The sequence below is a fragment of the Mirounga angustirostris genome, unplaced genomic scaffold, assembly GCF_029215605.1.
Source record: "Mirounga angustirostris isolate CCGP_5_RB_7025 unplaced genomic scaffold, mMirAng1.0.hap1 SCAF_8, whole genome shotgun sequence".
In the NCBI taxonomy this organism is placed as follows: domain Eukaryota; kingdom Metazoa; phylum Chordata; class Mammalia; order Carnivora; family Phocidae; genus Mirounga; species Mirounga angustirostris.
Window position 1 is genome coordinate 83,531,673 of NW_026991716.1, and position 15,279 is coordinate 83,546,951.

The 15,279-nt window shown below is 36.3% G+C and overlaps 1 protein-coding gene across 1 annotated transcript in view; it reads left to right on the forward strand.

Annotated features, from left to right (window-relative positions):
• The window catches only part of KLHL32 (kelch like family member 32), a 202,231-nt gene extending 188,185 nt beyond the window's left edge, over positions 1-14,046 (forward strand). The window contains exon 9 of the mRNA XM_064597895.1: positions 13,880-14,046. Coding sequence (XP_064453965.1) covers positions 13,880-14,037 — 158 coding nt within the window. The 3' untranslated portion in view covers positions 14,038-14,046. The remainder of the gene's footprint in view (positions 1-13,879) is intronic.
• The last annotated feature ends 1,233 nt before the right edge of the window (positions 14,047-15,279 follow it).

The window sequence follows — 15,279 nt, forward strand, 5'->3', positions numbered from 1 at the left end:
CTGCCTTCGGCTCAGGTCATGATCCTGGGGTCCCGGGATTGAGTCCCACATTGGGCTCCCTGCTCAGCGGGAGGCCTACTTCTCCCTCTCCCACTCCCCCTGCTTGTGTAACTGCTCTTGCTGTCTCTCTCTGTCAAATAAATAAAATCTTTAAAAAAAAAAAAAGAATGCATTTTTGTCATTAAAGCCTTAACAGTTATTCACCTAAGTGATAGATAAAGGCAGGAGTGGACAAAATCATTAAAGAAGAGTGCCAAGAGGTCTGTGGTTGGGATATTAAGGCATGTGTACACTTAGGATGCAGGTAGAAAAAAGGGGACCAAAGGTGGATAGCAACAGGACAATGTCAATTATGAACTTTTTTTTTTTTTTTTAATTATGGAACCCAAGAGATGAAAGATTTCAAATGAGGTTAGAGTAAGGTCAAACGAAGAGAGATTAAGAAGACTGAGGACTGGAAAGGGCCTGATGGGTTCAACAAGTAGGATATGACCAGTTCTTTAAGAAAGAATTTTTGTAATACACATATGGTCCCTGACTTATGATGGCTTGACTTATGATTTTTCAGATTTACAGTAGTGCAAAAGCAATACACACTCAGCAGAAACCATACTTCGGATTTTGATCTTTTCCAAGGCTAGTGATATACAGTACAATATGCTAATGATGCTGAACAATGGCAGTGAGCCACAGCTCCTAGGCAGCCATGCAATCATGAGGGTAAACAACCAATATACTCACCACTATTCTGTACCCACACAACCATTGTTTTTCACTTTCAGTATAATATTCAATAAAATTACATAGATACTCAATGCTTTATTAATATGTTTTAAAGATTTATTTATTTTAGAGAGCAAGCGTGCACAAGTGGGGGGGGTGGGGCAGAGGGAGAGAATCTTCAAGCAGACTCCTCACTGAGTATGTAGCCTGACGTGGGGCTGAATCCCACGACCCATGAGATCATGACCTGAGCTGAAACCAAGAGTTGACACTTAACCACCTGAGCCACTCAGGCACCCCTACTCAACACTTTATTATAAATTAGGCTTTATGTTAAATAATTTTGCCCAACTATAGGCTAGTGTGAGTGCTTTGAGCACATTTAAGTCAAGCTTGTCTACACTATGATGTTTGGTAGGTGAGGTGTATTAAACACATTTTTGACTTTTGATATTTGCAATTTATGATGGGTTTCTTGGAACATAACCCCATTGTAAGTTGAAGACTTATATTAAAACAAAGCAGGATTCAGTGAGGTGACAGCAGGTCCAGACTAACAAAGAGACTCTTCCATATAACAAAGGAGATGAATTCCAGCTTAAAGAGGAAATAACTGGGGGAAAATATCCAGACTCAACTGAACTGATTTTGAATCTGCTACTAAGTGGTGCTATAATATTCTGTGTTCTAGACACTATGCTAGATGTCACCAATTCTCAGAATAAAGCTGCAAGGTTGATGTTTTCTTCATTTTACAGATGAGGATTTGTAAACCAACATATCACAACAATTACTAACTAGTTTTGGCAAGTTATTTAAGTAGTGTGAGACTTAAAATTTTTAAATTTAAATTGACATACAATGTTATATTAATTTCAGCTATAAAGCATATTGATTTGAAATTTTATACATTACTCAGTGCTCACCATGAGGACCATACTTACCATCTATCACCATATAAGGTTACTATAATATTATTAATTATATGCCCTATTCTGTACTTTTCAGCTTCAGGATTTATTTTACAACTGGAAGTTTGTGCCTCTTAATCCCCTTTATCTATTTTGCCTTTTCCACTAGCCTACTTCCCCCTCTGGCAACCACCACTTTGTTCTTTGTACTTAAAAGTCTGCTTTTCTTGTCTGTTAATTTGTGTGTGTGTTTGTTTTTAGATTCCACATATAAGTGAAATCATATGGTATTTGTGTTTCTCTGACTTATTTCACTTAGAATAATACCCTCTTGGTCCACTCATGTTGTCCCAAATGGCAAGATCTCATTTACTTTTATTTTTATGTCTGTGTAATATTCCAGTGTGTGTGTGTGTATAATCACATTTTTATCCATTCCTGTGTCGACGGATACCTAGATGGTTCCATATTTTGGCTATTATAAACTATGCTGCAATAAAGGTAGGAGTGCATATATCTTTTCAAATTAGTGTTTTCATATTCTTTGGGTCAATAGCCAGTAGTGGAATTACAGATCACTTGGTATTTCTATTGTTAATTTTTTGAGGAACCTCTATAATGGTCTCCACAGTGGCTGCACCAATTGTTATTCCTACCAGTAGTGCAGGAGTGTTCCTGATTCTGCACATGCTCACCAAAACTTCTTAGATCTTTTTTTAATACTAGCCATTTTGACTGGTATGAGGTGATGTCTCATAAATTTGGGTTTCATAAAACCAAAATTGTGGTTTTGATTTGTATTTCCCTAATGATTAATGATGTTGAGCCTCTCCAGGGTGTGTGTTGGCACTCCCTCTGTGTTCTTTGGGAAAAAAGTCTGTTTAGGTCCTCTGACCATTTTTATATCTGATTGTTCTTTCTGTGTCGAGTTTTATCAGTTCTTTATATATGTTGGATATCAACCCTTTATCAGATATATCATTTGCAAATATCTTCTCCCATTTGGTAGGTTAGCTTTTTGTTTTGTTGATAGTTTCCTTTGCTGTGCAAGAGCTTTTTATTTTGATATAATTCCAATAGTTTATTTTTGCTTTTGTTTTCCTTGCTTGAGACCACTTATTCATAAATATATGGCTGAGACTGATGTCCACGAAATTACTCCTGTATTTTCTTTTAGCATTTTTATCTCAGGCCTCGTAGTTAGGTCTTTAATGCATTTTGAGTGTATTTTTATGTGTGGTATAAGAAAGCGATCCAGTTTTATGGGTCACAAATCAGGTCTCAACCAGTACCAAAAGACTGGGATCATTCCCTTCATATTTTCAGACCACAATGCTTTGAAACTTGAACTCAATCACAAGAGGAAATTTGGAAGGAACTCAGATACATGGAGACTAATACATGGAGCATCCTCCTAAAGAATGAATGGGTCAACAAGGAAATTAATAAAGAATTTAAAAAAAATTATGGAAACAAATGAAAATGAAAACACAACTGTTCAAAACCTTTGGGATGCAGCAAAGGCAGTCCTAAAAGGGAAGTACATAGCAATACAGCCTTTCTCAAGAAACAAGAAATGTCTCAAATATACAACCTAACCTTACACCTAAAGGAGCTGGAGAAAGCATAGGAAATAAAGCCTAAACCCAGGAGAAGAGAATTAACAAAGATTAGCGCAGAAATCAATGAAATAGAAACCAAAAGAACAGTAGAACAGATCAACAAAATCAGGAGCTGGTTCTTTGAAAGAATTAATAAGATTGATAACCCCCTGGCCAGACTTATCAAAAAGAAAAGAGAAAGAACCCAAATAAATAAAATCATGAATGAAAGATGAGACTACAACCAACACTGAAGAAATACAATTATAAGAACATACTATGAGCAACTATATGCCAACAAACTAGGCAATCGGAAAGAAATGGATGCATTCCTAGAGACATATAAACTACCAAAACTGAAACAGGAAGAAATAGAAAACCTGAACAGACCCATAACCAGCAAGGAAACTGAAGCAGTAATCAAAAATCTCCCAACAAACAAGAGCCCAGGGTCAGATGGCTTTCCAGGGGAATTCTACCAAACATTTAAAGAATTAATACCTATTCTCTGAAGCTGTTTCAGAAAATAGAAATGGAAGGAAAATTTCCAAACTCTGTATGAAGCCAACATTACCTTGATCCCAAAACCATAAAGACCCCACCAAAAAGAATTACAGAGCACTATACCTGATGAACATAGATGCCAAAATTCTCACCAAGATACTAGCCAATAGAATCCAGCAGTACATTAAGAGGATTATTTACCACGACCAAGTGGGATTTATTCCTGGGCTGCAAGAGTGGTTCAACATCTGCATTTCAATCAGTGTAAAACACTACATTAATAAAAGAAAGGACAAGAACTATATGCTCCTCTCAATAGATGCAGAAAAAGCATTTGACAAAGTACAGCATCCTTTCTGGATTAAAACTCTTCACTGTGTAGGGACAGAGGGAACATACCTCAGTATCATAAAAGCTATCTACAAAAGCCCGCAGTGAATATCATTCTCAATGGGGAAAAACTGAGATAAACAGTTTTTTTCCCTGAGGTCAGGAACGTGGCAGGGATGTCCACCATCACCACTGTTGTTCAAAATAGTACTAGAAGTCCTAGCTTCAGAAATCAGACAACAAAAAGAAGTAAAAGGCATCCAAATCAGCAAAGAAGTCAAACTCTCACTCTTCGCAGATGACATGATATTCTATGTGGAGAACCCAAAAGACCCGACCCCCAAATTACTAAAACTCATACAGAAATTCAGCTAAGTGTCAGGATATAAAATCAATGCACAGAAATCAGTTGCATTTCTTTAACAAACAGAATAAAGAGAAATTAAGGAATTGATCCCATTTACAATTGCACCAAAAACCGTAAGATATCTAGGAATAAACCTAACCAAAGAGGCAAAGGATCTGTACTCTAAAGACTAGAGAACACGCATGAAAGAAATTGAGGAAGACACAAAGAAATGGAAAAACTTTCCATGCTCATGGATTAGAAGAACAAATATTGTTAAAATGTCTATGCTACCTAGAGCAATCTACACATTCAATGCAATTCCTATCAAAATACCATCAACTTTTTTCACAGAACTAGAATAATCCTAAAATTTGTATGGAACCACAAAAGAGGAATGTTGAAAAATCAGAGGAATGTTGAAAAAGAAAACCAAAGCTAATGGCATCGCAATTCCTGACTTCTAGCTCTATTACAAAGTTGTAATCATCAAGACAGTATGGTACTGGCACAAAAACAGACACATAGATCAATGGAACAGAATAGAGAGCCTAGAAATGGACCCTCAACTCTATGGTCCACTAATCTTTGACAAAGCAGGGAAGAATATCCAATGGAAAAAAGTCTCTTCAACAAATGGTGTTGGGAAAATTGGACAGCCATATGCAAAAGAATGAAACTGAACCATTTTCTTACACCATACACAAAAATAGACTCAAAATGGATAAAGACCTAAATGTGAGACAGATACCTATCAAAATCCTAGAGGAGAACACAAGCAGCCACCTCTGTGACCTTGGCCACAGCAACTTCTTGCTAGATGTGTCTCCAAAGGCAAGGGAAACAAAGGCAAAAATGAACTATTAGGACTTCTTCAAGATAAAAAGCTTATGAACAACAAAGGAAACAGTCAACAAAACCAAAAGACAACTGACAGAATGGGAGAAGATATTTGCAAATGACATATCAGATAAAGGGCTAGTATCCAAGACCCTTTCTTATTAAAGTCAACACCCAAAGAACAAATAATTCAGTCAAGAAATGGGCAGAAGACCTGAACAGACATTTCTCCAAAGAAGACATCCAAATGACCAATAGACACATGAAAAAATGTTCAACATCACTCGGCATCAGGGAAATACAAATCAAAAGCACAATGAAATACTACCTCACACCGGTCAGAATGGCTAAAATTGACAAGTCAGGAAATGACAGATGTTGGCAAGGATGTGGAGAAAGGGGAACTCTCTAACACTGTTGGTGGGAATGCAGGCTGGTGCAGCCATTCTGAAAAACAGTATGGAGGTTCCTCAAAAAGTTGAAAATAGAGCTACCCTACGACCCAGCAATTGCACTACTAGGTATTTATCCTAAAGATACAAATGTAGTGATCCAAAGAGGCACCTGTATCCCAATGTTTGTAATAGCAGTGTCCACAATAGCCAAGCTATGGAAAGAGCCCAGATATTCATTGACGGATGAATGGGTAAAGAAGATGTGGTATATATACACAATGGAATACTACTCAGCTATCAAAAAAACAAAATCTTGCCATTTGCAAGGACATGGATGGAACTAGAGGGTACTATGCTAACCAAAATAAGTCAATCAGAGAAAGACAATTATCATACTATCTTACTCATATGTGGAATTTAAGAAACAAAACAGAGGATCAGAGGGGAAGAGAGGAAAAAATAGAACAAGATGAAATCAGAGAGGGAGACAAACCATAAGAGACTCCTAATCATAGGAAACAAACTGAGTGTTTGCTGAAGGGAGGGGGGTGGGAGAATGGATGGGTAACTGAGTGATGGACATTAAGGAGGGCATGTGATGTAATGAGCACTGGGTATTATATAAGACTGATGAATCACTGACTTCTACCTCTGAAACTAATAATACACTATGTGTTAATTAATTGCATTTAAAAATTTCAAAAAAAAAAGTGATCCAGTTTCATTCTTTTGCATGTAGCTGTCCAGTTTTCCCAGCATCATTTATTATATAGACTGTCTTCCTCTTTGTGTGTCTTGTCCCCTTTGCTGTAGGTTAATTGACCAGTTAAGCATGGGTTTGTTTCTGAACTTTCAATTCCTTTCCATTGATGTATCTATATTGTTGGATTGCATTGAATCTGTAGGTTACTTTGGATAGTATGGGATGTTATGGACATTTTAACAGTGTTCTTCCAAACCATGAATATGGTGTATCTATCCATTTGTCTCATCTTCAATTTCTTTCATCAGTGTTTCATATATGAATACAGAGTACAGGTCTTTCACCTTCATAAATGTATTCCTAGGTTATTTTATCCTTTTTGGTGCAATTATAAATTTTTTTAAATTTAAGTATTGTTGACTCACAGTTAAATTAGTTTCAGATGTACAAGAGAGTGATTCAACAAGTTTATACATTATGCTATGGTCACCATGCATGTAGCTACTACCTGTCACCCTACATTGCTATTATAATACCATTGACTGTATTCCCTATGATGTACATTTTATCCCTGTGATTTATTTATTCCAAAACTGGAAGCCTATATCTCTCACTCCACTTTACCCATTTAGCTCATGTCCTACTCTCTCCCCTCTGATAACCATCCAATTTTTTCTCAGTATTTATGAGTCTGTTTCTGCTTTTTATTTCTTAGATCCCACATATAAGTGAAATCATACTATATTTGTGTTTCTCTGACTTATTTCACTTAGCATAATGCTCTCTTGGTTCATCCATGTTGTCCCAAATGGGACTATCTTTCTTTTTTATGGCTGAGTAATATTTCATTGTGTATATATACCACTTCTTCATTTATCTATCAATGAGACACTGTGTTGCTTCCATATCTTGGCTATTGTAAATAATGCTGTAATAAACATGGGTGCATATATCTTTTTAAATTAGTGTTTTTGTATTTATTCAGTAAATACCTAGTATTGGAATTACAGATCTTATGGTATTTAATTTTTTGAGGAACCTCTCTACTGTTTTCCACAGTGACTGCACCAATTTACATTCCCACCAGCAGTGCATGAGGGTTCCCTTTTCTCCACAAGTTCTCCTCTTTTTGATACTAGCCATTCTAATTGGTGTGAAGTGATACCCCATTGTGGTTTTGATTTGTGTTTCTCTGATGATTAGTGGTGTTGAGCATCTTTTCATGTGCTTGCCATCTATAGGTCTTCTTAGGAAAAGGGTCTGTTCAGGTCCTTTGACCATTGTTTTAATCAGATTGTTTGGTTCTTTTGGGGTTGAGATGTACAAATTCTTTACATATTCTTGACATTAATACCTTAAGAGGTATATCATTTACAAATATCTTCTCTCATTCAGTAGGTTGCCTTTTTGCTTTGTTGATGGTTTACTTTGCTGTACAAAAGGTTTTTTTGTTTTTGTTTGTTTTGGTTTTGTTTCCCTTGCCTCAGGAAACATACCTAGAAAAATGTTGCAAAGGCCACAGAGAGATTCCTGCCTATGTTTTTCTTCTAGATGTTTTACAGTTTCATGTCTCTCATGTAGGTCTTTAATGCATTTTGTGTTTATTTTTGTGTGTGGTGTAAGAAGGGGTCCTGTTTCATTCTTTTGCATGTAGCTGTCCAGTTGTCTCAACACCATTTATTGAATAGACTGTCTTCTTCCAGCCATATATTTTGCATCTTTTATTGTGGATTAATTGACCATATAAGTGTGGGCTTATATCTGGGCTCTCTGTTCTCTTCCATTGATTTATATGTCTATTTTTGTGCCAGTACCATACTGTTTTGATTACTAGAGATTTGTAGTATATCTTGAAATCTTGCATTGTGATACCACCTGCTTAGTTCTTCAGTGTCAAGTTTCCTTGGCTATTCAGGGTCTTTTATAGTTTTTTAAACACTTTAGGATTATTTGGTCTAGTTCTTCCAAAAATGCTGTTGGTATTTTGATAGAGAATACACTGAATTGATAGATTGCTTTGGTCTTATTGACGTTTTAATGATATTAATTCTCCCAATACATGAACACAGTATATCTTTCCACTTGTTTCCACTTGTGTTTTCTTTATTCTCTTTCATCACTGTTGCATAGTCTTCAGCATACAGGTCTTTTAAATCCTTGGTTAAGTTCACTACTAGGTATTTTATTCCTTTTGGTATAATTGTAACTTGAATGATTTCTCTTTCTGCCATTTCATTAGTGTACAGATATGCAACTCATTTTTGAGTATTAATTTTATATCCTGCAACTTTAGTGAATTCTTTGAATATTGTTCATATTTTTAGGTGGAGTCTTTAGGGTTTTCTATGTATAGCATTACATCATCTGCAGACGGTGACAACTTAATTTCTTCCTTACCTTTTATTTCTTTTTCCTCTCTGATTGCTGTGGCTAGGCCTTTCAGTATTATGTTGAATAAAAGAGGCAAGAGTGAACATCCATCCTTCTTATTCCAGCTCAGAGGAAAAGCTCTGTTTATCCTCATTGACTAAGATCTTACCTGTGGGTTTCCATGTTTTCCTTTATTAAACTGAGATATGTTCCCTCTAAATCCACTAATATTAAGAATTTTTATCAGAAACATAAATTTTGTCAAATGCTTTTTCTGTATCTTTTGAGATGATCACAATACTTATCATTTGTTAATGTGACATATTGTGTTGATTGATTTACAAAGATTGAACTGTTCTTGTATCCTCCAAATAAATCTCAGTTGATTGTGGTGAATGGTTCTTTTAGTGTATTGTTGAATGCAGCTGGCTAATCTTTTGTTGGTGATTTTTGTATTTTTGTTCATCAGGGATACTGGCTGAAAAGCTTTTTTTTCTTTTCTTTTTTTTAATAGTGTCTGATTTTGGTATCAGGGCAATGCTAGTCCCATAGAATGTATTTGTGAACTTTCCTCTTTTATTTTTTGGAATAGTTTGCGAACAATAGGTATTCACTCTTCTTTAAATGTTTGGTGGAATTCATTTGTGAATCTGTCTGGTCCTGGACTTTTGTTTGTTGTTTTTTTGTGTGTGTTTTTTCCATTACCAATTCAGTTTCCTTACTAGTAATTGGTCTGACATTTTCTTTCTTCCAGATTTGGGTTTGGAAGATTCTAGGTTTCTAGGAATTTATCCATTTCTTCCAAGTTGTCTACTTTTTTGGCATACAGTTTTTCATAGTATTCTTATAATTCTTTTTATTTCTGTGGTGTCAGTTGTTACTTCTCTTTCATTTCTTATTCTATTTTTTTGTGTCCTCTTTTTTCTTGATAAGTCTAATTTTCTATCAATTTTATCTTTTCAAGAACTAGCTCTTGGTTTTGATCTATTTTAGTCTCTATTCCATTTATTTCTGTTCTGATCATTATTATTCCCCTCCTTCTAACATTGGGTTTTGTTCACTCTTTTTCTAGTTCGTTTAGATATAAATGAGATTGAGATTTTTCTTGTTTCTGGAGGTAGTCCTGTATCACTATAAATTTCCCTCTTTGGGACACAGTGAAAGCTGTTCTAAGATTTTTAACTGTTGTGTTTTCATTTACATTAGTCTCCAAGTATTTTTAAAATTTTCTCTGTGAATACTTCATTGACCCATTGGTCATGTAGTAGTGTTTTATTTAACCTCCAGGTATTTGTGTTTTCCATTTTTGTTTCTTGTTATTGATTTCTAGTTTCATACCATTGTGGTCAGAAAAGATGCATATTATTTCATTCTTAAAATTATTGAGCCTTGCATTGTGGTTTAGCCTCTGATCTATCCTGCAGAATGTCCCATGTGCACTTGAAAGGACTCTGTAATCTTGTTTTTGGATGGAATGTTTTGTATTATGTCCAACTGGTCTAACATGTCATTTTAAAGACACTGTTGGAGCACCTGAGTGGCTCAGTCAGTTGAGCATCTGACTCTTGATTTCAGCTCAGGGCATGGTTGTGAGATCAAGCCCCTTGTTGGGTTCCATGCTCAGTAGGGAGTTTGCTTGAGATTCTCCCTCTGCTCCTGCTCGTGTGCTCTGTCTCTAAAATAAATGAATAAATCACTCACGTATTATATTCCTAACTCTCATGCTTTTTTATAGTTTCTCTGTTGACATTTTCACTGAGTTCTTTCCCGCTCCTCTGTAGTCTGGTGAGCTTCTTTCTGACCATTACTTTTAATTCTTTATCAGGTAGATTGGTTATCTCCATTTCATCTAGTTCATTTTCTGAGCTTTTGTCTTATTTTATTTGGAGTATATCCCTTTGTCTCCTCCCATTGCCTTTGTGTTTATTCCTATGAATTAGGCAGCACAGCTACTTCTAACATTGAAGGAATGGTCTTGTGTATGGTCATCTATGTAGACTGTGTCAGTGACTGGCTGGTTAGAGTTGTGGCTGGCATGAACTTCGTGGTCCTGGGGCACTCATGCTGGGACTTCCCTAATGGGATGACTAGAGCTGTAGTGGGCATAGACCAGGGTATTCCTGTAACTCTCATGCAGAGGGTGCCCTGGCAAGATAGCTAAAGCCAAAGTTGGTGCAAACTGTGTGCTGGGGTTCTCTGCATGGAAGGCACCTAGTGGGTTAGGTGGAGGCAAAGAGAGGTGCAGGCTGGGGTGTCCTGAGCACCCTGTGCAGGGGCTGCCCTAGTGGGGTGGCTGGAGTCATGGTGTAGCATGGTCTGGGGCATCCTGGGGTGCTCCATACAGTGGGTGCCCTGACAGGAGAGCTGTATCTGAACTGCGTGCATGCTGGGGTATCCTGGAATGCTTAGTTCATGGGATGCTCTGGCAGGGCAACTAGAGCTCTGGCTGGTGTGGGTTAGGTTGTCTCAGAGCATTGGGTGCAGGGTTTGCCCTGGTCAGGTGGCTACAGCTGAGGCAGGGTACAGACCGGGGGTTCCTGAGATGCTCTGTGCAGGTAAGTCCTGAAACTCTCTTGAGCTGGGGGTATCAAACATAGCAAGAATTAGGAGATAAAAAAGCATGTGCCTGGAGTGTTCCACAATGTTTTGTGCCTGTGTCACCTTGGCAGGATGGCTGTAGGTGTAGTGAGTGCTGAGCAGGGGTGTCTTGGTGTGTGGCATGCTGGAAGCTGCCTTATTTGCATGGCTTGGTCTTGTGTGGGCTAGAGGCCAGGGGATCACGGAGTCAACAGGCTAGCTAGGGTGCCTGGACCCTATTCCTGTCCATGCTAATAAGGTGGAGAGGGAAAGTAAACAGTGGTGCTTACAAGCACCTCCAGTGCAGAGTTCTTGCTGCTCTCCTATTTGGTGGTGGTAGGGCTGGATCCTTTATAGGTTAGTTGCTTTTAATTTGTGGCTTTTCTTCTGTGCCCCAGCGCAGATGCCTCCACTCACAGTTCCTTAGTACTATCCCTCCCCATTGCTATTCACACTGTTGGGACTGGGTTATCTTCATTAATGTTTCCATCTCTCTTGCAGTTATGTGGTCTATCTTTTGTGCAGAAGCTGTTCAGTCAGCTCTCACTTCTCCTTCAGGAGGAATTGCTCCACAAATAGGTTTATATTTGGTGTGTCTGTGAAGGAGGTGAGTTCATAGTCTTCCTAAGCCATCATCTTGCACTACTCTCCAATGGGATTTTTAAATTTCTCTTTCTGCTACTGCATTATTAGTATATAGAAATGTAACACATTTCTGTATATTAATTTTGTACACTGCAGCTTTACTGAATTATCTGTTCTTTGGCAGAGTCTTTTGGGTTTTCTATAATTAGAAAATATATATCTGCAAATTATGATAGTTTATCTTCTTACTAATTTGGAGGCCTTCCCTTTTTCTTTTCTGATTGCTACAGCTAGGATGTCCAGTATTATGTTGAAAAGTGGCAAGAGTGGATCCTCATGTTGTTCCTGGTCTTAAGGGGAAAGCTTTCAGTTTTTCACTTTTCAGTATGATGTTGGTTGTGGGTTTTTCATATTTGGTTTATCATGTTGAGGTATGTTCTCTCTAAACCCAATTTGTTGAGTTATCGTGAATGGATGTTGCATTTTGTCAAATGCTTTTTCTGCATCTCTTGAGGTGATCATATGGTTTTTAGTCTTTCCTCTTAATGTGATATATCACATTGATTTACTTGTGAGTATTGAAACACTTTATTCCTAGAATAAATCCCACTTGATCATGGTAATTTTTTAATGTATTGGTGGATTCAGTTTGCTAATATTTTGTTCAGCATTTTTTTGCATCTATCTTCATCAGATATGTTGTTCTGTAGTTGTTTTTTTTTTTTTTTTTTGTAATGTCTTTGGTTTTGGTATCAGGCTAATACTTGCCTCACAGAATACATTGGGTATTTTCCTTCCTCTTCTTTATTTGTGGAATAGTTTGAGAACAGGTGTTAACTCTTGTTTAAATGTTTGTTGAATTCACTTATAAAGCCATCTGGTCCTGGGTTTTTGTTGGTAGTTGATTACTAATAATGAAATTGAATGGGTAATCAGTCAGTTCATGTTTTCTCCCTTAGTTTTAGAAGATTGTATGTCTCTAGGAATTTATCCATTTCTTCCAGGTTGTCCAATTTGTTGGCGTAATATTTTTCATAGTAGTTTCTTGCAATCCTTTGTGTATCTGTGGTGTTTGTTGTTATTTTTCTTCATTCCAGATTTATTTAGGTCTTTTCTTGATGTGTCTGGGTAAAGGTTTATCAGTTTTGCTTATCTTTTCATTAATAGCTCTTGCTTTTACTGTTTTTTTTTAGTTTATTTCCACTCTAATCTTTATTCCTTGCTTCCTTCTACTAGCTTTGGGCTTTCTTTTTCTAGATCCTTTAGGTGTAAGGTTAGGTTGAGATTTCTCTTGTTGCTTGATTGCTATAAACTTCCCTGTTAGAACTGCTTTTGCTGTGTCCCAAAGATTTTGTACCATAATGTTTTCATTTACATTTTTCTCCATGAAATTTTTTGACTTTTTTTTTTTCATTGACTCATTGGCTTAATACCATGTTGTTGAGCCTCTGTATTTGTGTTTTATTTTTGTTTTCCAGTCCTTGTAACTTATTTCTAGGTACTGTTGTGGTTAGAAAAGATGCTTGATACGATTTCAGAAAGTCTTCTTAAATTTATTGAGATTTGTTTGTGGCGTAATATATGATCTATCCTGGAGAATATTCCATGTACACTTAAATAATGTGTATTCCACTGTTTTTGGATGGATAAGTTAGGTCCATCTGGTGTAATGTGTTTAAAGCCACAGACCTTTATATTAAAGGAGGATAAAGCTACCTACCTCATCACTGTTAAGATTAATTATAAACATATATCTACGTATATATGTAGACACCCAAATATACAAATGCATATAGTAGCACCTGGACCTTCAGACATATTTCTGGTATCATACTGTGAGGGGGAAAAAACCCAATGCCTAAGGTACGTATGGTCATGGTGGCATAATTGAATTCAACTGTAGGCATCCTTTTATGTATATACTTATATATTTTTGCTCAAATTATATTGAACAATAATCTTTGACATACAGGCTTCTCTTCTTTTGTAGGTAGTGGATGTAAGTAGGGAAGGCAAAGAAGAAGTATTCTATGGGCCTACACTCCCTTTTGCTTCCAATGGAATAGCTGCATGCTTTCTTCCAGCTCCCTATTTCACATGCCCTAACCTTCAGACTCTTCAAGTGCCTCATCACAGAATCGGGACCATCTGAAAGGCAATGCTTTGTTAATAACTATCATGAACAGAAGGGAAAGAAAAACTTCACTTTTGGATACTGGGCATGAAAAGACTCAGTGGTCAATGCTTCCTTGTTTTGTATGTCTTATATTCAGATAAACATTAGCAAAAAATGAACAGTTTTCTAAAATACATTACTGAAAACTCCTGTCACCTTTCTCTTTGTGTGTCAATATACAATATATAGGACTTTTACTGTGGTGTAGCTTAGTACCAACTTAATGGTCCCTAATTGTTCCATGGGTCTTTAGAGTCTTGTATACTTTTTCTAAATCAGTGCTGTCTAGGAAAACAGGACAATGTTAGTAAGGATTGATTTCACAAGTACTGTCGTCAATGGTCTTTAAAAAAAATATTCAGTAGTTAATTCCATTACTACTTAAACCTGGGTTTGTAATTTTTCTTTTAAAAATTTAACATGCCACCCCACTTGGTATAGACTCAGCATTATGACATTATAAAATTTTAAATGCCATATTTTATTCAAGGTAATACAAATAATAGAAGTACACCAGAAGAGCAGTTAGAATACCCATATTTTTTGGCTTGGTTAATCTGTGACCCTGTGCTAGGTGCTTACCTTTCAGTACTTCTTTTCCCACTAATTTTTAAGGAGGATAATTATTGGTTTCCATATTAATTCAGAAGAATTTTGTGAAAATTAGGCAAATGCTAAGTACTTTGCTTAAGAAGAAAAAAGTTACTCAAATTACAAGGTATTTTACTGTGTTTAAGAACCTTGTAACTGAAAGGGAGGTTATTTTTGAAATTAAATAATTACTAAATAGAACTTGAAACACATACTATGGGATAAATGATTCTGAAAAGCATGTGAAAGATATGCTAATTAGGAAAAGGGGAGTTTACCAAAGCCAAAGATTCCCAAGTCTGTACAAATTCTTGCTTCAAATAATTTAAACCTCTCGTTTAAACTCATTTAGTGAAAAATGACATTTAAGCTCAAGAAAAATTAGTGGTACTAATTTTGGCACCATAAAGTGCTCTGACATAAATCTGAACCTAGACTTAGTAATTCTAATAAAAGTTTTTTCCACTTTGTTAAAGGTTATGTCAATCTTGAGCACTTGTGGGATTCTTTTCCACCACCAATACATATTTTATTATTACAAACTTTTAATAATGCATAAGAATTCTTATATAGGTGAGATTTTTGGATTTGCTTTGTCTATAGCAAAAAAATATATATATAAAATAA